Raw genomic sequence first — 25,630 nt, 5'->3', positions numbered from 1 at the left:
TCCTTCCCGAGATATGCAGAGTAAGTGAGCTCAAAAATGGGCAGGAAGAGCGAGTCAGGATAGCACGGTCGCAGGAACAGTCATGAGATAGCATCTAGCATGTGTTTGAGATTGATAATATTCAGCTATGCTTGCTGGAGCAAAGCCAAGTAGCTTCCAAAAGCAGCACAACGAAGCCTATCAGAGAGCTCCTGTCCAAATCTAGACTGACATTTAAGCATTTTCTACCATGTTACTGAATGTTATGCACTGGAGAAGCACAGTTTGTTGTACTAGTTGTGTCTTTTATGAAGTCTTTGTAACTCTCTCGTTACCCTCCAGGTCTTCCCTGGTTTTGCGGGGAGCCTTGGTGGTAAACCATATCTGCTTAGCCCGATGCAGAAAATCCTAGTTAGGAAAGCTCAGCAATGAACTAATAATATTTGCAGCCATGTAGAAGGTGTAGAACTTTGTCGTGATTGCAGCTAGTCTCTTGGGATCTTTATGTTTCAGTATATTCATGATTAAGTGTCATTTCCCCTGCGCAGCAGAGCGGTAAGAACCAAGGCTCCATGGGTAATGCAGATGGTGGTATCTAGTATGGCTGTCAGCAGAAAGAGAGAAATGAGGGAGGATCCGAGAGCTGCCCCTATCTCCTGGCCCTTCAGGAGGACCGTAAGCAGATGGCTCTGATGGGGTCTAGTCTAGTGCTGTGGGGTGCACCCACACGTGGAAGAAAAACCTTCCTTTCTCTAACAGAATGATTAGCATCAATTTTATACAGATAATAGCGCATAGTCCTATGCAGATATTAATGGCCATAACTTTACATAACATTTAATATTCGATAACATAGATAACATTATCTATAGTTGTATAGATAACTTAAATGTTCTTTAAGTAGAATGTATTAAGTAAAGCTTGTTCTCTTAAGCCAAGGTCTCATGTACTGTAGAAGAATGGGCTGGTTTTAATTAAATCAGTTTAATGTCCTACTCTTAAACCACTCTAAAGACTTAAACAGTTGGTTTAACCTCCTGTGTCAATGAAGTACAAGTTCATTGAAGTCTGCTAATATAAATTAATGACAGAGGCAAGAAATAAAAACTGTTTGCATCTACGTTGATGAGGAGTTGGCTTCAAATAGCCAGATCAATTTTTAGAGATTTGTGTTGAATTGATGCATTTTGTTAGCAGAGACAGGTCTAATGGTGTTACAGCTGTTCATTGATGCAGGCTTTCTCTCTGTCGTATTTCTCTCTTCTTCTATTAAAGTCTTGATAGCTTAAGTACTTTCTCCAATTATTTAGTTATTTTCCACAGTAATAGTCCACAGTAGAAAAATGTCACATGGATGTTGCAAATTGCTCAGTCTTGTTCCTTATCATCTCCAGCGACCTGCTTTGTGATCTTCGGCAGTATACCCTAACCTCTTGGCTGTTCTTCTGTGTTACAGGGGAACTAAGGCCTGCTGACGACGCGGGGAGGTGTTGCTCAGCAGACGTCGGGCCGGAGTTCGGAAGCACAGCTGAGACCAGAGCCTCCCTCTCCTGCTCCTCAGTTCAGCCTAGCTGGGCATCAAAAGACTTTATTAAGCAGACGATAAAGTAACTTTTTGTAAAATTGCAAGCGCTCTGCCTCTTCCAAACACGAGCCTGATTCCGCAGCCTTGTTTAGGCAAACTTTTCACTAAAGAGAACAAATGCTTTGTATTGAGGATCCCAGATGTGCCAGGCTGACAGGGCTATTTTCAGACAATGGCGAGATCTATGAAATGTTTCCATTTATAGTTTCAGGAAGCGTACTCAGCATCTACAGGCTAAAAGATGCCTGCTCTAATCTTTTAAACTCCCTCTATAGACAATGCAAGGGGGCTCTTTTAGAAAGTAATTAATCCTCTGTGTGTTTGACAACTGTCTGGAGTGGGATGAAATACGCTGGCCTAGTTCAGAAGTGCCACATTTCAGTGAGATAAATCTCATCCCAGATGCTGAAATTATGTGCAATATAACTGAAAAATTACACGTATGTTCCACAGCAAAATTATTTATTTGGGCTTAGCCTGAAAGCATCCTCAAGAATTATGTTTTATTAGAAGGAAGTTTGTATGGAAGAAATTGTGAATGATAAATACTCTCTCAGCTCTTTAATATTCTGGAGGTTTATTTAAGAGGAGCCTGTGCATTCTGGTGTATTTTTACCTCAGACCCTCCAACAGCCACTTTCTGATGTATAGTCAGGCAATTTTTCCCATGCCACATCTGTAGGAAGGGCGTCTCCTGTTTATACTAGAAGGGCTATCTTTTTGTCTGAATCCGAGATACAAAATATCATGTCCCAGAGCTTCCACATGTCTGACTGATAGTCTAGTAATTGATTGTTGCAAACTTAGAGCCAACTTTCTTCTAAAATGATCTGTCAAAGTATCCAGGTTTTAACAGATGCACTGGTTGTCGTAGATGTTTATCCAAATGGTACACGATCCTGAGGTATAACGGCAGAGCAAAACTGTTTGCTATTGAAGTTATCTAAACTGTGCACAGTAAACAATTTATTCAATCACACTTAGCAATTATCCCTGTTCCCGAATTATGCGTGAGCAGTCTCCTGCTGACAATTTAATTTATATGTTCATTATTTGAAATTGCTTAGTGAACAATTTCTATGAATATATGCAAGCCTATGAGCGGCTTGCAAGTGATTTTTCTGAGATTGTTGCTGACAGCGCCTGCTCCGCTTATTTTAGCTCTACCTAAATTACACAGTTCCCCCCCCACAAAAAGGAGAGCTGCTATAAAACCACTTGGATTTCCTAAGGCTGGGGTCGTGGTGCACTGGTCACTGCCCTGCTGGGGCAGCTTGCTAATGGCAGTGGGCAATGACAGGGAACCTGTCCCCAGTGGGTCTGCTTCCTTCTGGAATCAGAGGAATACCAGAGACAGGTTTTGACCACATCACTTGTCCAGGACTCAAGCTGCTATCGACATGTTGCTCTTGGTTAACGTGAGGCAGCTCTTACTTCACACATAACTGGAAGACAAGTAATAAAGCAGTGCTTTTGCATTGCATCTGTCCCCTCGCTGGGTGACAGCCCATTTCTGAGGGGTCCCCGTTACAGCAGATTTGGCAGCGCTGGTTGAACTGGCTGTGATTTTTCTGTTCCCTTTTTGGACAACTTCCATGCACAAAGAAAGTTCAAAATGATCACGCAAAGATGTCTGTGCTAATCCTGAAGTAAATCCATCTCAACCGCAGTTTACAATGTTCTCTCTGCAGAGATCTTTGTGAATTTATGTAAGCCTGTGTGACTGTCTGTATAAACCAAAGGAATTGCAAATACTGTCAGGGTATAAATGTGTGCAGGCTTTTGGGTGTTGGTACAATGGCAATTAATGTTTTGTTGCAATATTAGTCCTTCTTAGCTGTGCATTTTAATATTCACCAGTGGCTGTTTCTGAGAAGCAAAAGCTAGGCTTGAATCTCCAGGACCTTGCATATTAGATCATTAAAAACTACCATTTTCTAGGAATTTTTTTAATTTTTGGTAAGGATTTATAATTTTCTTTCAAGATAAAAAAGGAACTAAATAACAAGTGTTTAACATACCCAGAAGGACAGACAGAACTTCACCCCCTCCAAAAAAAAAAAAAAAAAAAAAAATCTAACTTAAAAACTTGAGGAAGGACGACAAAGAGGAAGTGGGGGGAGGCAGCAGATGAGTCTATGGGATTCTTTAAACAAGCAACAGAGAAAGCACGTAGGATTTGAGAGTGAAAATACTCCACACACTGAGGGGGAAGAAAAGGTAAAGAGGTTAGCTCAGAACTGTGAATGTGCATGAGGTAGCTTTTTTAAAGTTAATTTTTTCTTTGCAAAAAGACACAGAAAGAAGAGAGCAAGAGTGGGGAGAAAATGGATAATCACATGAAGGAACATACTGGAGAAGAAAGTAAGGCAAAAGAAATGCCAGCAACAAAAGTTCAAGAGCAAAAAGCAAACCAGGAATGCACAAATTTGGTCCAAATGCACAGAAACGGGTTCATGTAGCCCAAGTATCAAGCAGGAGCATTTTATGCACTTGATCAGATTAGCAGTCCTCAGTAAGACACTTTGAAATACTCCTTGTTTTGAGCATAAACCTCAAGGAAATAATAAGCACCCAATTTCTGGATTAGCTGCCGCCTCTACCATTTCAGAAGAGTCAGCATCAAACAATCGCTACGGAGCATCTGGTCCACATTTACTGTGCACCCCATCTATGCTGCTTTGTACATCCAGATGCCTGACTTCAGCTGTGCATATCATAAATGACTATCAAAATATGTGCCGAGTTGTAATACACTGCAATTGCTTCTTGCTACCGTGATCTTTGCAAATAAAGGCAAACACAGAATTAAAAAAATATACTTTCCTCTAATTTCAATGAATAAATAAGACCAGTTTTCTGAGCAATGTTTATTATACTTCTTTGTTCTGTAAAATAAAAAGCAACCAACAATACCCTATTATATAGGGTTAAAAACAGGGATACAGACTGCAATAAACATACAGATATATATGATTATTGCTTTTGTGTGTAGTATTAGCTTAAGTACATATACCACTGTATAAAGCAGTTTCAGAACTGAAATGGCAATGACTATGGTAAAGAAAAAAGTACTAATAATTTGTAAAATCAAAACCAATATAAAAATGTTTTATGTTCCATATCTGATTTCAGAATACCAGTATTTATTGTATTTTTTCCTACTAATACTTACTCATTAATTCTTTAAGTAATGAACATATACACTGAAAGGACATTATGTTTTCGAAAAGCAGTACCTGAACAAGAAAATGGAGACTCAGTAAAAAACAGCATGATGCTGGCTGTATGACTGGTTTTTAAGAAGTACTCCCATTCACCTCACTATGGAGATCTGCTCTGAAATATCATCTGAGAGGACCCAACCTTTCTGTAAATGAAAACAGGAAAGTTTTGCTTCATATTCAAAATAAGCATTCAAAATATTTTATCTAAGCTGAATCTCTTAGTAAGATAGAATAGCTGCTACAACTGGATTCAGTAAAAGTTTTAAAGGTTTTAACATGAACGAGTTAGATGAACAAAGCACAGTAAGGATTTCCAGCACAATGGCTGTTTTATAGGAACTGCTGATACTCATCCTTGTGTATCCTGGCAGACACGAACTGGCTTGCCTCACTCTTCTTACAGAATAAGTTATTTTTAGCTTACCCCAGTATAAGAGAATGCATATGGGAAGATACAGGGTCACACCTCACATGTTTTAAACTCATCCCATAGCTTACCTGCCAGTATCCCACCCTTGTAGCCATGTCCCACAGTTGGCCCCTGGAAGTCCAAACCCAGCACTGGGTATCCAGATTGTCCTTACGTTTCTTAGGAGTCCCTAACACCTACACATGGGAAATGCTAAACAGAGATGTGTGCCTCAGCCCCACCGAGCCCTGGCTCTAGCAGGCTGCCAGCTACTCGGGATCATCCAGCCGGAATCCCTGCCTGGGGACAGGGACCCAGTCACCTCCTTTCACAGATCTGAGGTGCTTTAACGCTCTCCTATGACGTGCGGTTGCTACAGAAGGGGATGGTGCTGCCCAGTTCTATACAATGACATAGTTAGAGCATTTGTCCACGAAATGGAATTTTTGGCTTCAGTGTCTTTCTCAGCCTAATGTACCTTACTCGCAGAAAATTATTATATCCCCCAGGCTTTAGACAAGTTTGGGTGGAGAGTTACTAGTGGATACAACGAAAACTATGGGATTCACTGCTAAAATAGTTATTTACCACCATTATTTTATTGCAGTTGTTTATTTAAATGACTTTACTGTCTGAGTTCTCAATAATCTATCTTTTATCATCATTTATCTTCAAAACCCCACTGAAGTAGGGAGATAGTCCAGTCCCCACAATGCACCACAGACCTCTGAAATTAGGAGCTGTGGTGGAACTGACAACCGAATAAAGTTGCCTAGGAATCCACAACAGAAGAATAACTGCTATTAAATCCTTCTGCTCCCACAAGCTTTTGGGAATGTACCATCTTTTTCCTAGTCCATGACAATATTTAACAACAGTTGTGGCTTGCAGAGCAACGATTTGGGTCCAAACGCTCTGCTGGCAGAACCACCTGCAAAGCTACCCTCGAGAAGGGCTTTGCAAGCCATAGTTTGGGACGTGACCCCGAATCCTGGGGCTCACAGATGACATGCTTCTGCTGCCTTTCTCCTACACACTCCTACCGATGAAGCTCCACCTACACGGTTTGATTCATCAGCGTGAGGTGGCTTGATTTACATGTTAAGTTCAATTAACTCTTTTGATTCACACAGAAGTAGAGTTAGAGTAAGCAGAAACTGAAGGGACACAAAAATCTACAAGAAAGGAAAGTTAACATGAATTAGACAAACAGAAAAAAAAGGGTGCTTTCCCTTGGGACCCCTGAACCTATTCTATTTTTATGCATATTAATGTAATCAAAGTAATTTCAAGAGGGATTAACAAACCATCTTAGTAAGGTATTTATTTTGTTGTACTGTAAAAAATACCTCTTATACAGTAACATTTTGGGGCAGAAGAATATGCATTCAATTATTACAGTAATAAAAAGAAAAATATTTAGTCTGTTAATGTCTGAATTCAGCAAATAGATATTCATTTTTTTCCTTTTCCATTTAAATAGTTTTCTTCTATCTAAATAGCTATGAATTTGGTTCATTTTTAACACATGGTTTGCAAGACCTGTATATACGAGCAGTACAACATTGTATTTTAATTTTTCATGTATCTTGAATCCAAATACATCTTATATTTATCATTTAAAATAATCTAAAACTGTAGAGCACTTTTTTGCTGGAAATGTAGCATCAACGTATTATTTAATTACTGCAAGCATATGCCTTTTTTGTGGTGTGGCAAAACTACACAATTTAATCAAGGCATGTATTCAGCTTTCCCAGCTTTATCCTAGCAGAGGTCACATATCTAGCTTGCCATCACTCTTTCCATTACTGAGTTTCCTTTAACCACCATCACATTTGCTGGGTTGTTGCAGGGCAATTAATTCTTGAAAATTTAGGACCAGGATGGCCCTCCTCAGTAACCAAGTCCAGCCTTTGTTATCAGAGGCAACTGTATAAAATAATCTTTTTCGTTAAGCGCTTACAATTGGCCTCGCATAGCGTTATTAGTTATAATAGTACATCGGGATACATTCTCTCTGGTTATTCTGTAGTTTTTCATGGAATTGCATGATGGATTAAAAACATTGCTTAGAATCTGTTACCTGTACTTACACTACTACTAGTTAAGAAAATACTACCTAATGAAACAATCGCAGGGTCAGGCCCATGCCCCTAAAGAGGCAAGACTCACTTTGAAGCTGTCATAATACACTGCTGCATCCAATAAATTAGTTTGCCACAAGCCCAATTTAAAATAAACCTCTCCTGGATAAAACCTGTAAGAAGTTGAGTGCTCTGTTTTCTTTTTTTTTTTTCCCCTCTCCTTTGACTGTCCTAGGCCATGTATTTTTTTAGCTTGCACAGTAAATTTGAACCCTTCTGCAGGCTGTAAGGGCAATTCCAGCATGATGTTCACAATTATAAAAACTCTCGAAGATCAACTGATGCTGATGAATTAGCAAATTATCACGTGCACCAGATTCTGCCACTCTTACCTATAACAGTATACAAACGTAGACATAACCCCATAGAAGATTATGGAACCGTTAAAAATTTAAAATGTGAGTAAAGGGGAATCACTGCAGATCAAGAAAAGGACTGATAGTGTCCTCAATTCACAAAGCAGCATGGACTCAAATTATGCATTCACTTAAACCAGTTATGAAGGAGCCTGACCACCTCACTGACAGTTATTCCTGAGTAATAACATAGGCATAAATTGGATGATGCTCAAGTCAGAGCTTCATGTAGCTCCAAATGTTTACTAACCTATAAATAATCATAGAATCATAGAATGGTTTGGGTTGGAAGGGACCTTTAAAGGTCATCTGGTCCAACCCCCCTGCAGTGAGCAGGGACATCTTCAACTAGATCAGGCTGCTCAAAGCCCCGTCCAACCTGACCTTGAATGTTTCCAGGGATGGGGCATCTACCACCTCTCTGGGCAACCTGTCCCAGTGTTTCACCACCCTCATTGTAAAAAATTTCTTCCTTATATCTAGTCTGAATCTACCCTCTTTTAGTTTAAAACCATTACCCCTTGTCGTATCGCAACAGACCCTGCTGAAAAGCTTGTCCCCACCTTTCTTATAAACCCCCTTTAAGTATCGAAAGGCTGCAATAAGGTCTCTCTGGAACCTTCTCTTCTCCAGGCTGAACAACCCCAAGTCTCTAATGACTGGGTGTATATGATATCACAAAAGCTTGTATTATTTCGCTGACATCAGTCTGAGTATGTCTTTACTTAGGTAGATTACACAGCTCTCCTAAAACATTGGTTTATGAGTCACATACCAGAGCATATTTTACAGTACATTTTAGAAGTGCTGTCAAGATTAAAAAAAACAGAGGTGGATTGGGCTTGCTGTCTCGCTTCCAGTCCTTTTGTGTGTACTTGTAGAATTCAAGGCATGTATATCTACAATAATACAGCTGAAATGTTCTGCTAGTCATGACTCAAACAGATGCTGGAAAACTGGAAACAATTTTTAAAGAGTGACTCAAAGCCCAAAAAGCACAGTAGCAAAAGCTAAACAAGATCAGCTAAGAGCATGTTCAGATATTGACTCAGATATGTCCTAGTAGAGATTTCTGATAGAAACTGATTCCAGCAGAGAACAGCATCACAGAGGATTGTGGTTGGAAACCAGGCTGAAACCAAGGCATACGCCAATCACAATGAAGAAAAAAAAATTACCAAAATATGTAACGAAGCACCCATCACTCCAGAGCAGGTATCTTTTTAAGCAGTATGCTATAGTTTAAATAGACTACATAAGTTTGATACAGAAATTGGGGGGGGGCAAGGCTCCTTGGTCATATTTTGAAGGTGAAGATGATCATACCAGTTTATTAAATGCTGACTCTATTTAAGTTAAGGCAAGTTTTCTTGAATATATGGGGCAAGCCCATATATTCAAGAAAACAAAGACAGCATTAATTGATGATTTATATTACACTTAAGTCTAGAATAATATCTCTTTTATGTTTCTAGACTATAATCTTTTTAGGTTTGTAGATTGTTAACACATAAAACATTAAGTATAAACTTCATATTGGTCCAACACATGTTATAACACAAGAAATTTTAAATTCTTGTTATTTTATCACAATAAGAGACAAGGGACTATTTTTAAATCACCTGTTAAAAACCAGCATAAGGTTTTCAGAGCAGCTTGGCCAGGTGAAGCAGAGCGGGGATCACGAGGCACAGCCTAAGTGACAACATCCAAGAGAGATGACACACTTCTTACCCACCTCAGGCACCAGGCAGCACCAACAAATAAGACATGATACTAAGCACGTGAGAATACCTGTGCTGTGTCATACCAGAGGGTCAGGTAGCCTGCTATCCTGTCCCTTAACCGTGAGAAGTATACAAGAGGACGCACACAGCCGTACGTCCTTACTACACACAGCCAGCCTCTGGCACTTTGTGCCTTAGTTATTTTCTGGGCTCGTCTTTTAATAGCTCTCAATGAATTCTTTGTTTGCATTTTTTCAATTCTCTTTTGACCAAGACAAAGTAGCTTTGTGACTAAGGGACTTTGCACATTAAGTAATACATACAGAATACATTGTGTAGAAGGGTTATTAGAGGGATTTGGGGATTATCACATTGCATGCTATGGTATTTACGTTTGACAGATTTTCCTCTCTGAGAAAAAGGACAGAAAGCTAAAAGCAAAACTCATATGTTATCTGCTCTACTCTGAAGGTCCTTCAAACAGGTTCACTTCTAATAGCTTTCCTATACACAGTGCATGACTATCTTTCAAGCATGAGGTTGTATCATTATTTTAAGTCCTCCAGCAACAACTCCCAAGATCTAAACTCATATGTATACCTGCACAACCACAAACACACAATGGTTGTCCTACTAAACAGTCCAGCAATTTTAAAATATTAAAAATGTGATCTACCTCCAGATATATCAAGCAGCAAAACAGTCTCATAAAATAGTAATGCTTCTTATTTTTTGATTACTGGTAGGCATCAGGCATAGCAGCAGGAAGGTGAGTTAGCAAAGACATTCAGATACTTCTCCCCAAAGGCACAGTGACCTCAAGGGTTGAAACCAACTCTCTCCTACCGAAGCATGAGCTGGTGCTCCCTTATGCCATTAAAACACCACAGAATTAGGGAGAGAATACCTTTTAAATCAAGAATTTCATAGGCACAGAAAAGTGACTCTGGAAGCTAAACAAGAATGTTTCGGTTAAAAATTGTATTTATTGCTGTGGCCGTTTCTTAGTTTCTTCCTGACAAACCTGGCTAAAAAGAATATTGTAAACAAACTCCAATGGTTTGGCAGTTGACTGATTAACAGTATTTACTGTACATGTCACGAATGGAACTGACACTGTGGAAGCCTAGGTCCTATAGCATCATATTCTATCAGAAACACTACATGATCATTTCCCTAAGCTGTATTTGCAGCAGTTACAACTGCTTTACTTTTCTAATGCCAGCAATTACATTTGTTTGTTTTCACATAATGCCTCTTTAGGACAGAGAGAAACCAATTGCTCATGGGACAGAATTTGTTGTTTTCTTTTGTTTGTTTTTTAATAATCTTGCTGTGCATTTCAAAATCTGTCATTTCTTTAAAAAACAAACCCAATACAACCGATCTCAGTCTTTTTCTACAATATTCTTCACATTAATTGAGACAATGTTCACGTGGCATAAATATGAATGTTACAAGCAAGTCGCCATATTTTGAAGACAACTTACTTGTCTTCATTGACTATACTGACTATACTTTGTTATGGCAAATAATTTTGAGAAAGTATAATTACAAATACTGTGGGTCTGTTTTTTTTAAAAACACAACATAGAGGCCACCACAATTACAATAAAACTTCAGCCTGTTACGATTTGTTTTCCTCCAAAAGTAAGGAGATGAAGATCAATGAAAGAATCAACAGAAACTAAACATATTGCACAAACAGTCAAAATGCAGAAGCCAACCCGCTGGCTCCAGAGAGAGGAAGAATTCAAGCTATTCCAATGAAAGTAAATGGCACTTGTCAGTCAAATTTGGCTTGACTGGGTCTCATTCTGCTTCACCTTTCTGCTCTTCTGCTTCACCACTTCACATTTCCCTTCACCGCTTTGGGGAACGGCTGCGGCAGAGTTTTCCTTCCTAGGACTGTGCGCTGAAGGAGCCACAGTTTGTAACCCCGGTGGGCTTGCGCCGGGGGGACCCTCTCTGTAGGTGGTGGGAGGGCTGCACCGGAGGGGTCTCTGACAGTGAGACGTGGTAGAAGTTCGGTAACCGAATGTCATACCTAAAGCCCTTCCCCACGTGCACTCTGTCATTCAAGGCATACAGTTTTTCAGCAATGTCGCTCCCAATTAAAATTGAGAACAGGCGGGAGATGAAACGGTGTTTAGCAAACAGCAGATACAGCTTCTTTCTCCTCCAGGCCACGTACCGACAATCTGTCTCTGCTGTAAGTGTTACCTATAGAAGAGAAAATTAAAATTAGCTGGCGATAAGGCAGTGGTATTGCTGCTGCTGCCCTTGCTCAGAAAGCACCCCCCTCTCTCAGCAGGCACGCAGGCTGTGTCTGCAACATACGCTTCACGTCTTTGCACCTACTGCAATTAAAGCCATTTAATCCAGCCAGAGAGCTCTGCGAGGTCTACTGTATGCAAGAGACCAGCGAGAAGGCTGACGGGGAAGGGACCGAGCGACTGCGTCTTGCCGGCCTCAGTGACAGTACGGCCACGCTGAACGGCAGCCCCAGCCGGGACCGCCCGGCCTCAGCCCTGCGCTCCCTGCTTCGCTCTTGGCAGCCCCAGCTGGCAAGGCCGGTCTAAAGAAAGCTCTTGACAAGTGCCATTTGCCCTCGTGACACGAGACATCAGATCCCACACAGGCAGGAGCTAGCGTGTCGGTCGAGTGACAGCAGCGGGAGGACTCACGGATGACGGGGGCAGCCCTGATGGACACCGTGTCCCGCGCTGTCCCCCCGTGCCAAGCTGTACCACGGGCACTCCTCTCCCCAGACCCGTGCTCTCCGGTTCACCTCCCATCGGGAACCCTCTTCACCATCAACCTCCACCCACCTCCTGCAAACCCGGTTTCTCAGGGCTGGATTTTAGCACAGCCAAGGAACGCAAACAGAGTCTACGACCCAGATTAGCTTTAAGTAAAACCCCATTTGTTGTAACAACAAGATGCAAACAGAAAGAAGATACAAACAGCATAACCAGTCCAGCGGGTAAAGAGGAATTCCCTCCCCAAATTAATGGAATGCCACTTGTTTGTATAATTTCACAAACAAGGCCCACACCTAAACGAACTTACTTCTAAACCAAGTAGGACTTGAACAATTTTCTGTAGTATTCAAAAAAAACCTCTCCACTTTTACCTGGAAAATTCCCTCTTCTGTGGGCCTCAGTGAATCCCATTCAGGAGAATCCAGAAATTGAAGAGGAAAAATATAATGCAGAAACTCCCCATCAACTGTCACTCTGATCCTACCAAGATAAGACGTGTTAATTTGTTAGTACTACCTGTACAGCAGCAACAACTGCAACAAGAATGTGTTATTTCTACTATGTGAGGAGTTTAAATATAGATTTGAGAGCATGAAAAAGCAATCACTGGCCAACAGTATCCTAGCTATATTTTTAAACACAACTTGATCAGGCCAGTTGAAAGAGAACACAAAACAATCATGCAACTGAAATGGAAACCTTTCCAGGCCTTATTCAAGTCACATTATTCTCTCTGGGACAGGTCCGTGCAGCGATGTGCAAGCTTTGTCATGAAAAGGCCAGCTAATTTAGGACTACTTGCAATGAAACATACGGATTTTAGGTAGTTGTCCTTAGTGACACCCTGGTTCAGAGCATTCTTGGCAGCTGTCTAGAAAGTACCACGTGGAGTTTGCTTTTGGTCATAGTCATGCTGAAGGAGAGGTGTCCATCCTTCTACATGCCCAGCCAGTTAGTAATCATGCAGGGAGTTCCTGCTACCCTTCTTCATGCAGTATAGGGCTGCTGCTTCTGATTTTGTAAGAAGCATTAATCTTGGTGCAAGAGGGGACTTCTGTAGCTTGCTTTTTTCTTTTAGCTCAGGAATTTTAATCATACGTTTCCGCTTGTGTCTTCAAACTTAAACATGATTTAAAAAGTAGAAAGAACATTTTTCTTTGGCATCTGCAGAAGGCCACAGCATTCACGCAGAGAACCCATACCTCCATGCTGTTCTCCTGGCTCCAGAGACAGTTCTGCGGCCATGTAATCCTGTTAAACATTGAGAGAGCCCTACCCAACACACACGATGGGGAACTCCTGCTTTCTACTCCCTGCTTTTGCCACTTTGTTCCCTCTAGAATGCATATTTGCCAAACCTAGAAGTATATGCCACAGCTTTCAAGTGAAGGAGGCAAATGGTATTACGTGCGTTGGTCTTTCACCTCTTCAGTGCCTACAAATTCCATCTGTCCATGCAGTAGGCCGTCAAAATGCACCTACAAAGCATCCCATCGAAGACAGACCATGGCCATCATCTCTGGGTATCCCATCTACTCTTGTGGTGGTCCAGTACTGTATACCACTTTGTATACAGTACGAGAGCTAGTATTTTCCTTCAGGAAAGCATCAGCAAGGTTGCCAGAAGGGTCTCCAGCAAGCAGGGAGTACAAAGCAGGTGGATTTGTTGCCTCAGGGTCTAACTACCGATCACAGTATACAATAACTGTAGACTCAGTTCTGCAAATCTTGATAAGGCTTAACTACGTCCTCTTGTAATGGAAGGGCACTTTTAGGTCTTCTGCTCTCCCTTACTCCCTCTTCTCCCACTCCCCAGAAAGCAACCAAACACAAACTGTATCAAAGTCAAGATCTCTATTAACAGAGTTTATCTCAGTATATTCAGTTTCATAACTACCTTTTAGTCCTGTTTCAGATGATACTGGCAAAGAAGAATAAGAAAGATGCTTTCTTCATCAGCTAGGCAGTAGATGGATAGCAAACCATAGCCTGAAGACTGAAGCACACATTTGTTCCCTTTATCTGCCTAACCTGTTAAGTGCTATGATACAGCGATCTGGAAAAGAATGACTTAAAATCCTTTTCTTTATGCTATTACAGATTTTGTGCTTAGTGTTTTTATACTAGTGCTGTCCTAGACAAGTGTATTTAGCCTTTTAATATTTATATTACTTGCATTAATATTTAATCTGTTGTACTGGAAAATGAACAAACAATACACAAATCAGGCAATTTTTTTTTGCTTTTGTTTTCAAGAAGGAGGAAAAAAATAAAGATATTTGCAGTAAGTCTGAACAAACTGATACAAACCTGCCTGACACAAGCAAGGACAGTTTATCAATAGGTGTTTTGCCCTGCATGGCGTAACAGTGTTCCTTCTCCAGGGTAACAACTTCTGCATCGCAGCATAAGACAATCTTCCTGTAGACAGTCAAGGAAATTCCCAGAGGCTGGAAGAGAGCGCTGTAGAGTTCCTGGAATTCTCTGTCAAAGGAAACACTCCGAACTTGGTAGGTAACGTAAATGAACTGGACGAAGCATATAGCAAACAGTATAAAATTCCAGGAGAATATATCAGCAGCACAGACATCCAGCCAAGCCCAAACAGAAGAGCAGAGAAAGCCCAATCCAAGCAAGCTGAAGACATAGAGAAGCCCAAAGAATCCACTTCCACCCATGAAGCCCACAACAAAGAGAATACTGGCTAGGTGGTAGATAGATCCCTCTGCCTCTTGCTTCCAGGTGGTACATGTAGGATGTGCATATATCAAACTCTCCCAAAAACTTGCATTTTCTCCCATGGCTGGAATAATTCTTTGATTCAGCTGAATCTTGGAAACTTTTATTTATGAGATGCAGCTAGCGGGGTCCTTTGCTTTTCCATTCTTGAAAACTCTGCTCAATGATCGCATAATGTCAGGGTCTCTTTTGGTAGTAAAGTCACACTTAGGATTCCCAGCAACTACGAAGCTAATGTTCTCAGAAGGCAATGCTGTTTCTCATCAGTTCATGCACTGTTTTGACTTTGGCCATGTCATTTGTAGCTTCATCTGATCTGGACAAGTGAAGAAAAGATGAATTACTTATCAAATTATTTTCATCAATTAAAATTTATCAAAGTTTTTATTGTCTAAAACCACAGACTGCATTACAATCTTCCAATCTCCCTTGTAGCCCTGTGATTCCAGGATCAAACCTTAATATTCATTCAATTGAAGATCACGCTTCTGTATCTATGAACCCTGTAGCAACTGTTGAGTCGCCACTGAATCCACGTAAGCCCATACATCGCATCCACAACAACCTGTGACAAGCCTTTCCACAGCCTAATGCTGAGCAGATAGTTGCATTTGTTGGTCCTGAACCTGCTGCCTGTGAGTCTCATTTAATGCCCTACCTAGCTCTTGGACAAGAAGTCACAGTGACTATTGTTCCTTGTTCAGCTCCTCCATCTCGCTCTGGATTTCAGTCAAATCACTCTCATTAATGAGTTGAGCAAGGCTGCTCTCTGTCCTCAGAGACCACAAACTAAATCCCCAAACACCACAATAAGGGAAACCCAAGTATCATGGGGGATGGTCTTTTCTACTGCAAGGATGACAGGCAAAAAGCTGTCATGCATAAGGAAGACTACAAAGCTTAAAGGCAGCTTTATACAGATTATGTTATTAGAACATGAAGTAAGTAGTCCTGCAAAATACTTCTCAAAGAGCACTTACAAAGCAATTTTATAACATCTGAAGCTCTACCTTGTATAATTTCATGCCACAGACCACATAAAATTATTGTTCAACACTGTAAAATGTTAAATATGCTATTTGTTTCCACATGATAATGTAATCCTAAGAGTTAAATAAAATGTAAAATACACATCTGAAAAGCATGGACCCCCCTCCCAAATAAATTAAAAAAAAAAAAAAAAATCAAACCCAGTTTTCTATGTCTGTCATTTAAAGTAAAAATACATGCTTCAATGTGAGATTAGACATGGTAGAAATTGCAAAGCCAGAGTCTATCAGCAGTGTAATCAGGATTGAAACTCACCCAAGTCTTTAACTGTCTGGTTCTTTTCCTGGTAAAACAGCAGGGAAGCTAAGAAATATCTTGCTATCTAAATTATTATATTCTCTAGAATATCAAAGGTAGCTTTTTAAATTTTTTTTTTCCTCAAGAGCCACAGAATTCAATACTTAAAAAGTACTGCTGGTGCATTGAAGCATCCAACATCATTCAGCAGGGCTTTCAGTGGTAGGTTTTTTTACAGTGACAGGTCAAAGAAATTAATAAAGAAAAGTCATACCCCATTTCCTAGCTGCTGCAGCTTTACTTCTTTTAAGTTTATTCAAGACCCAACATTAATTCCATGATTCAAAAACACTAATGCTAAATAAAGACATAAAATCCTAAACAACTGAGTGGCAGAGTTCAGAAGAAAAGGTTAGGAGGAGAGCTCTCCCTCTCTGGCAGTGGTAATAAGGAAGTCACTGACGCATAAAGATACCACAGCTAAAGAGCACAGAACCTCTCCAAATTAAAATATTTGATATCCTACTGCAGTGGAAAAAGCAGCATTACAAGAATTACATAATTTGTAACTATAAACTTTTCTGTTTGTCTCTTTACCCAAAAACTCTCTTCTGGTACAGGGTTCCCCCCAGATGCAGGATTTAGCCCTTGGAGAATGGGAGATGAGGCATCAGCTACAAAGAAGTTACCCAGGCATGGTAAGAACACAAGGAATTTTAGGTCGTACTTCTACAATCAAGGGGTTAAGATTTCTGAACCAAAAGAAAATAAAACTGGAACACACGGTTCCCAGACCTTCTGTTCTGAATCCAGTCAGCACTTCCACTGCACGGTCAAAAACTGGCAGCAGAAGTTTTTTGTTTGATTGTTTGAGGGTTTTTTTTTTTTTTTTTTTTTTTTTTTTAAATAGAATCATTGATAACAGTGATTTTGGATTATTGTTAATACTTCTACTCTATTGCCAATGTTTTGCTCTGAGCAGTTCTCATGAAGACCTTAATTTCTACAAAAAATATCAGTGTTTTGAATGGAACCATGACTGAGAAGTTACATGGGAAAGCTGTATGCATACCACAAACAAAACCACCGTAGATCCGTACTGTAATCTGCTTCCATCACCAATGTCTTTTTGTCATGTAAAGTCACACATTGCAATAATTTGACATGACGTTGCAATAATTTCACAAAATTTATGTTCAATTTCCAATTCGCTTATAGCATTCACAGTCTGCCCACACTACAGCTCATAGCATTGCTGTAAGACATCTATTCATGACAAGACGGGTCAAAATAATTTGGAAAGAACAGCACACCACTAGGACACAGATAAAGGGTCATCATACACAAAACCCAAGGCCTGGAAAAACTGTCCTGTATTTGGAACTGTTTATTTTTGGAATGGGACCTGTCTTCCAAAACCACTGTATGCAAAACTGCCAGTTATTTCAGAACTATGGGAACTTCTACTGTGCTACAACATCACCCAGGCTGCAGAGGGCCTCCCTCCACCCGGGCAAGGGGACGGGTAAAAGAGGGAGGCCAGCGCTAGCACAGAATACAGCCTCACCAACATGACACTCTCCTGAGCTACACAAAGTGTGCCGGCAAAAACAAACCCGCTGGAAACACTGACGAAGCCTACTACTAAATGGAGCTGGTTTCTCAGGGCTACGGTGAAGAGCAGCTGCCAGTGAACTGCAGGCAGAAAGAGAGGATTCACTTCTTTTTAATCACAAAATCATTCTAAGATTTGGGAGCTAAAAATTTTTGGTAGGTTTTTTTTTTTTATGAAGTATTAAATAGAGCAGAGACAATAGTATGTATGGGCCTAAGTATAGTAAAATTTCTAATTTTGATTGGTATTTAGTGCTAGATAAGGCCTTTCACATTTTTCTTTATAGTTCCTACAAGTCCAAAATTTAAACTCTTGAGGGCTTCAGAACAGTCACTCTAATTAAACCATTCATCTAAGGAAAGTGGGGGTGGGGGGTGAAAAATCCCCCAAACCAAAAAAACAAACAGCTGTGGTAACTGTGAGTCATCCTCCACTGAGGACCAGTCTACAAAGTGCCCCCAGTAGCACAGCATCACCAAGTTTGCAAGCGCCCGAAGGGGACACCATCCCTTCACCGACACGCCTCGGCATTCTTAGCCACCAGGACTTGGAACGTGCCAACTGACATGGCCTTGTTTGATGTCTTGCCTCAGTTGTCCTGGCTGCGGTGAGCAGTTATTGCTACAGGTTCATTTGACGGTGGTGCTTAGGCAAGCTTCAGCAGGAAACTGCATTTAAAGCAGGTAGCTTGGATTACAAGCCTGAAGAACTGTATCTTCCCCAAGTAAACGTTGAATACTTTCTACTCTGTACCCTGCCTACGGAGAAGAAGGAGAACCACACACAAGCACAGCCTCTGCTACATGACTACCGTATTCAGAATAGCACAACATTGACATCTGTAGGCTGCTGGAGCCAGAGGTGCCTGGAAGAGGTCTCCTCCCAGCTCAGGAAGGAGACGTGCCCTGCCAACACAGGCTGAATTACTGAGATGCTTCCGAGTGTTTTGCCCCACCACACATCCCACCCTCTCCAGCAGGAGCAGATAAAGTGCTGGGAGAAAAAAAATCAGTCCATACTAGAGATATAAGCAATATATAGCAGGATAGACTTCTTTAAAACAAACAACAGCATTGCTGAAAGGACTAAGCTGTCATTAGAAGTGTCAAAATCAACGAGTTTGCTGGAGCTTCAAAGCAGTAAATGGAGTATTTCACTTATACTCTCCAAAATAAATACCTGCCAGCAACTTAAAACTTCATATAAGCAGTATACTAAAACAGTCAAAACAGAATGAATTTATATTGTAATATAAATGCACACAGTACAACCTCCCCCTCCCAAAATGGGCATTTTCCCCATACACTGTAGTATTCCCACAAAGAATTACCAATTACGTACATTTTTTATTTGCTTGAGAACTGAGTACTTTACCCCATTTTTGTCACTAATGACTGAATTCAACTCTGAGAAGCTTTGAGTGTTAGTTACTGTGTCTGGATCACAATAATTTCTGCAAAAAATAAACCCTAAAAGACCTGAGGCCAACAGCAGTTCTCTCTTTGCTCTTCTTAATTAAGTCAAAAGTAAAGCTATTAGGAGTTTGAATACTCCATTCTTTAGTTGTCTTATCCCAAGTATTCAGCCAGAATTCACACTGTACATGTTAACAGGTCGTAGAGCCGTACATGCTGATTGTGTAACCAGCCTGGATGAATTGTTTGCTCTACCTTTGAAAGCAATAGGGAAGATTTTCCTTTACAGTGTATATGCTTTCATGTACAAAATGAGATTATGCTGGATTTAGCAGGATTTGTCTCACTGGTTTTAGCCATCTACAGTGTAGATGTTTATACACGAGCTAGTGGCCACAGCCTGACTTGGCAGTCAGCGAAGCTACTCCAGCAACACTGCTGGGAACCAAGCGGTCCCTCCAGCCAAGGGGGACCCTCCTGGCCTCGATGTCCCCCACTTCCAGAGGGATGAGCTCTGAGCACCCCATCTAGGCTGGCAAGTTACATCTGGTCTGGCCATCATTTAGATGTATACAAAGAAGCTGCTCCTTAATTCTGGCAAGTACTTCCTCTAACATGCAATGTAAATGCATACGTCGATTAATGTACCCCTTCCTTCCATTGCCCCTACCTCTCTGAAATCCCCTCTCTGTCCCCCTACTGACACCTATTGCTCTCAATGGTTGTTTATGCAGCGCACTTTCCTCAAGCTACTTTCCTTCTGCAGTTGTTCACTTGGGGTTAGATACCCAAAGGGACCGAGACAACCAAACTCTTAATTGCAATGCAGTGTCTAACTCAGTGCATGGAGGAGCTATGCACCTACAGAGAGGTATGGCTATGTGCCTATAGGTGAGTATGGGCAGATAAACAAGCTATTTTCAGTGATAAACTCTCCCTGAACCCACTCCAGGCTCAAAACATGCATGCAGCAATTAGGACAGTAACTAACAACACAAGCTAGCTTACCTTAAACTTCTTGAGACTATATCCTAGAGAAAGCAGTAATTACAATACTGGAAAACACATGGTTTTCCCAAAAAAGTGCAGCCTGCACAATATAGAGAAGGCCACAGTAGCTTCATCACAGTCCATAACACCTATTCAGGGAGATGGAAGGAGGATGAGAAAGAAAAAGACTACCCAGTCCCAAAGACAAGGGTATCAAGATAACTAGTCACTATAAGACTAGACATATTCAGACTACAAAGACATACAAGCATACATGGCAAGGGTAATTAATGAATGGGATGGCTTGAAAGATTTCCTTTGCTGGGAATTAAGGAAGTCAGGATGCTGTCTGGTACCTAAAATAAATCTGGGTATGCTATTATTAAAAAATTAATTGATTTACTACAATTCTATTTTTTGTTCTACAGGAAATCAGATTAGATGATCGCAATGATGTCTTCTGGACTTTTGTCTTAAGTTACTTAATATAAAAAAGTTGTATATACCTAGAAAGTTACATAGCTGGTCTTCCCAATGAGATCTAGAAGCCTATCTCAACTAAGCAGCTACTTTAGACAAGAGAAAACACTGAAGACAGGTGTATCTCTGAAATTATTCCTCATATAGACCTTCCAGAAGAAACCTTCATCCATGTGGAGCCAGCATCCCTTCCTGCCAATGTTCTTCAAAGAAAGGGATGTTTTATCAATGAATGCCTTAACATGAAACATGCATGCAACCCTGGCAGCCGAGCTCACCTCAGGATCCTGCTCCCCGGGTGAGTGTCCCCATTGCAGAATGAAGAGCAAATGCAGCACAGTTCTCCCTCCCTCAGTCTCCTTCCTGCACAATTTCACAGCTTCAACAAGAAGGGCAGCAAGTGACCCACCCACACGAGTCAAAATGAGTCACCCGGGGCACCCTCATGGGAGGGAGGAAGATGGATTTGCACTCCCTTGGGCTGAGGAGGGCATCCTGGGTCTCACTGACGGCTCATCGCTATGTCTCACACCCCCCATCAGCGCCCCGAGTGCAGGCTGTCACTTGGAAGGTAAAGCACCGCAGGCCTTAGGAAAAGCGGTCAAACTGCACCCTTTCCAGTCCTTCCAGTACAGTCTGGGGCGGCGCAGGCTGCAATTGCTGAACTGGATCCCCACCCCCGGAGCGTCCATGTGAAGTGATACCTTCTCGGAGAGAGATCTTTCTGGGAATGCTCAGACCTACAAAACAAGCAGCTGGGGCATGTCCAACCATCAGTGGCGCTTCACCACCTTCAGGGCAGCTCTGAGAAATAACCACCAGCCAAGCGGGACTTTTTGGGGCCAAGACCCTGCTCTGGTCAGGCAGAATTGAGGCTCTCGCATTCAAAGTTGCCCAACCAAGAACCCTTGACTTCAGTCAGCTGCTGTCTAACCCAGGAGACCCCCCCCCCAACGCCATCTCTACGTTGAAGCCAATGGTCCACGCGAACAACCCACCAACAGCATGAGGCTGGTGACTGGTTGTCCTCCTCGCCAGGCTGGGCCTGACTCCCAACTCCCTGCTGCAGCCCATGCAGAACCGCTTTCTCCAAAGCACAGCGCTTCAACGAGAGCCTTTTCATGGGACTTTCTATTCATTGAGCTTGTTTGGCTGCAGCTGGGATGGCCTGATTCTACTTACAATTTGCTCAAATTCCTACTAATCTTTTTAAGAAGTGGAAAAAAGCCAGGCAGGGGGAGGCATCAAGAGAGAAAGAAAACCCACAGCAAAACAGAATAGTTTAAGGTTCATTAGAAGCACTGCATACAGTGAAGTTGCTATTATTTAGTCGTTAAATATTTAAGGGCTACCTTACTATAGACAGCTTACAGTACTTGAACGATTCCTCATTTATCACTGTAAAATACACAATGCAATCCTCTGTGGTTGCAAAGCCAATATTGAAGATGCTATCTATTTTATCATCTAGACAGTATCTGATATGAAAAAAAAAAATTTTCTTCCAATTTGAATCAGAACTGATGAACCGTAAGTACATGTGGTATTCCTGCCAAACTAAGAAGAATAATCCCCTCCCTCCTTTAAGGTCTTTTGCTCCTAGGAAACATGAATATGGAATGACAGACATTTTTTTAAACTAACTATGGATTGCTAGCACTTGGGTAAATTTGAGCAAGGCTCCTGTATATTGAACAGCATTGGCCAAATAATAATTCAGGGGGTCTGTTTTATTGTATTGTATAAAAGACACTGCAAAGTGAAGCACAAGTTCAAGCTTTTCTACTGTTTACCTTTTAAATAAATAACAGAGAAAGCAGCTACAATGCTTATTTCACAAGTGCTTTAAAACTGTGTTAATGAACTACAGCTGAACTCTGCAGAATTCAGCTTAAATGAGTTTGTACGGTGTAGTAGTGCCTTTGGACAGGAATGTACTGCCATGAAACCAACCACCTGATGTGAACTCCATTTCCCAAAAAAGAAACGAACACAGAGGCTTGGTTCATTGTACTACCCCTGCATGTACAGCTGGATTATGGAGAAGTAGTGTCACGAGCCATGTGTTCAAACAGATAAACAGCACGCTAGGCCATGAAATGCCACATTTATGTACCCCATGAGCTCTAAACTAGAGTGAAACACAGTGAAAGGTAGCAAGGATGTCCTAATGGACCTGCTGAAACTATTTATCTTTACTGGAGGGTTTGGGGTTAGAAGTACAGTTCTACTCTCTGCTTTACTGTAACGAGTGTCATACAGCTTTACATACAAAACAGAGCTAGGCAGAAGCATGCACGTGGCACTGGTTTAGCATCACTTTCATTAGTTTTCTATCTACGAGAGCCAGAATACTCTTAGTTTCATCACGTAATATAATCACAAACCGAGGCTTTGTTCACTGTATATCTGACTTCTGTTTTGACAACAGCAGCGTGCCCAATTACAGGTACTGAATCATCACCTGGAGACACTGATCAGAGTTTTTTCACAAGGTAGTGGAACACACTAAAATGATAAAATAATATCTCATCTCTGAAGAGCCTGCACACTTAATATAAAGATTAAATGTAGCTTCAGCTAACAACCCTTTTCTTCAATCCTTAATAAACTTTTTGTTCTCACTTTCATCAAAAAAAGTTCTCCTGCCACAAACTTTGCCTTCACAATTACCTGCATCACATTTCCTTCTGTTTCAGTATCTATTCTCCTCACTACAGGACTTGCAGTGTACTTGCTATTTTGCAGGCAAGGCATTTCTTAAAAACTTGACATTTTAAGTTACTTTCTTATTTGGCACCGTACAGAACTTTGTGGAAAGCCTGAACAGCAACAGTTCTGCAGATCTGTAAACCAATTCTTGTTTTGCAGTGGTCAGTGAAGACATTTTTACTCGCATGTATCCAATCATATTGCCATTAATCAACGGAGTGGCAAGAGGCCCTAGTTCTGGAAGCCAGATTTCACCAATGACATCTTTATAACACTACCAGGTGGTCCATGACTCAATATTACAAGAGATCAGCTCCATAAAACGTTTGCCCATAAAGTGATTGACAGCCTAAATGCACACAAAGCTTTACAGAACAGCTGAAGAAAACGTGGCAAAACATTAGAGTTTGGAAAAATATGTTTAGAAAAAAACATTATAGTTTGGGGAAAAGAAGTGTTTTGTATCATTCGTTGCACCTCTGGAAAGAAACTACCGCAAATGCAAAACCAGATCTTAATTTCAGGGTTCATCTGCTCTTACCATTTGTTGGTGGGGAGAGAGGAGACTCAAACACCGGCAGCCTATGACGCAAACCCCTAGTCAGTGGAAGAAATCCCCGCATCCCGGGTTGGTTTTGTGAAGTAGAGATACTTCCCGAGTCAGCTCTTGCGTGCGCGGGCAGCAGCTGCACCCGAGGAGAAACCAGAAACCACGCTTTCCTAAGACATAACCCCCAAACCCGAGACACGTAACGAAGAGCCTCGCTCCAGACGGGCCCCTCGGGAGGGGAAGAGCGGGGCAGCGCGCCCCGCGCCTCTACAGAGGGGACACGGCGAAGCGCTCCAACTTCCAGCCGAGGCTGAACTCGGGCGCTCCGGTGACCGCAGCCGGCCCGCACCGGCGCGGAACCCCCCGAGGCGGGCAGCGCCCCGGCCCGCCCGCCGTCGCTCGCCGCCACACGCCGCCCAGGACCCCGCCGAGCCCTCGGGGCGGCAGCCCTCCCCCGACGGCCGGCCCCCGCCGCCGCCCCGGGCCCGAAGCGGGGCGGGAGGCGGCCCCGGCTTCCCCCTCGGCCGCCGGGCAGAGCGGGGCGACGCTCCGCCTGACTGGACGGCGCCGGCGGGGGGCGGGCGGAGGCAGCGCCGGGGCTTCAGCCCGCCCCGGCCCGGCCCCCGGCCTGCCCGCGCCCCTTACCTGCCCCGGCCCCCTGCCCGCGCCCTCGGAAAAGTTTCCCGGACGGGACCGGGACGGGCTCGGGCTGCCGCTCCTCGGCGCCGCGTCCCGCCGCTCCGCCGCTGTGACTAAAATAGGCAGCAGCCGGCGGGAGGCTGCGGGCGGCGCCAGCTCCGGGGCCGGCACCGAGCGGCCGCAGCGCGCAGGCGCCTCCCGCCGGCCCCGGGGGGCTGCGGGCGGCGGGGCCGCCCCGCGCCGAGCCGAGCCGAGCCGAGCCGAGCCGAACCGGCCGAGCCCGGGGCAGCCGAGGCGGGCGTTCTCCCGCCCGTCCCGTCCCTCCTCTCCCCTCCCTCGCCCGCTGCTTCTCGCGCTCCCCTCTCCCGCGCCCGTCCCTCCTCTGCTCTCCCCCCCCTGCGCCTTCTTCCTTGTTTCTCCGAACGTTCCGAAGGCGGCGGGGAATGAGGGAGGCGGCGAGCCCTCAGGGGCGGCCGCCGGGCTTGGGCACCTCAAACCCGGCTGGGGCTGCGGGTCAAATTGTCTGGAACTGTTGCTTTGGAATAAATAAAAAGGCAATTTTCTGCTCTTTCACCCGCTCACCCCAGCAGCACGTTTCTTCAGAAGGGAGATAACATGCCTTCGGGGTTGCCTTCGTTACGCGACCGGTGCACCTATTCATACACAATCTTCAGTTATTTCGTTTCAGAACGAGCGTGTGCCTCACCGAGAATATAGTTAAAAGTGTTGGTACAGTGTCAAGACAGAAGCCCTTCAGCCTACTAGCCATGCGTTTGTTCCGGTGCTCACTTCGTGTCTCGGGGAGAGAGGATTTATTGATGGAAGGAGACAGACTTAGAAGTTGTTAATATGCAAAAAATCACAGCATATTAAATGTGCAGCTCCCGGTGCTACAGAAGCTATTTCTCAATAACTGGAACACGAGCAATACCTTTTAAGTAGTAAGTGTGGAGAACCTCGTGTGCTTGCCGGTGGCCAGCTCTGAGGTCCTGCGGGAGGCTGACACGC

At 42.7% G+C, this 25,630-nt stretch overlaps 1 protein-coding gene across 3 annotated transcripts in view; it reads right to left on the bottom strand.

The window, feature by feature from the left end:
• The window catches only part of BVES (blood vessel epicardial substance), a 59,421-nt gene extending 34,630 nt beyond the window's left edge, over positions 1-24,791 (bottom strand). Inside the window, exons 1-5 of one of the 3 annotated variants that reach the window (XM_030042212.1) lie at positions 24,629-24,791; positions 23,975-24,153; positions 14,506-15,250; positions 12,567-12,675; positions 4,420-11,653 (exon numbers count right to left, since the gene is read on the bottom strand). In XM_030042212.1, coding sequence (XP_029898072.1) covers positions 11,333-11,653; positions 12,567-12,675; positions 14,506-14,996 — 921 coding nt within the window. In that variant the 5' untranslated portion in view covers positions 14,997-15,250; positions 23,975-24,153; positions 24,629-24,791 and the 3' untranslated portion in view covers positions 4,420-11,332. Of the gene's footprint in view, positions 11,654-12,566; positions 12,676-14,505; positions 15,251-23,974; positions 24,429-24,628 lie in introns of those variants that run through there. The other 2 variants (XM_030042223.1, XM_030042202.2) reach the window with 2 other exon arrangements.
• Positions 24,792-25,630: the final 839 nt, after the last annotated feature.

This window comes from Aquila chrysaetos, chromosome 2, assembly GCF_900496995.4.
Source record: "Aquila chrysaetos chrysaetos chromosome 2, bAquChr1.4, whole genome shotgun sequence".
Taxonomy (NCBI): Eukaryota; Metazoa; Chordata; class Aves; order Accipitriformes; family Accipitridae; genus Aquila; species Aquila chrysaetos.
This window is presented reverse-complemented; position numbering and strand designations above follow the sequence as displayed.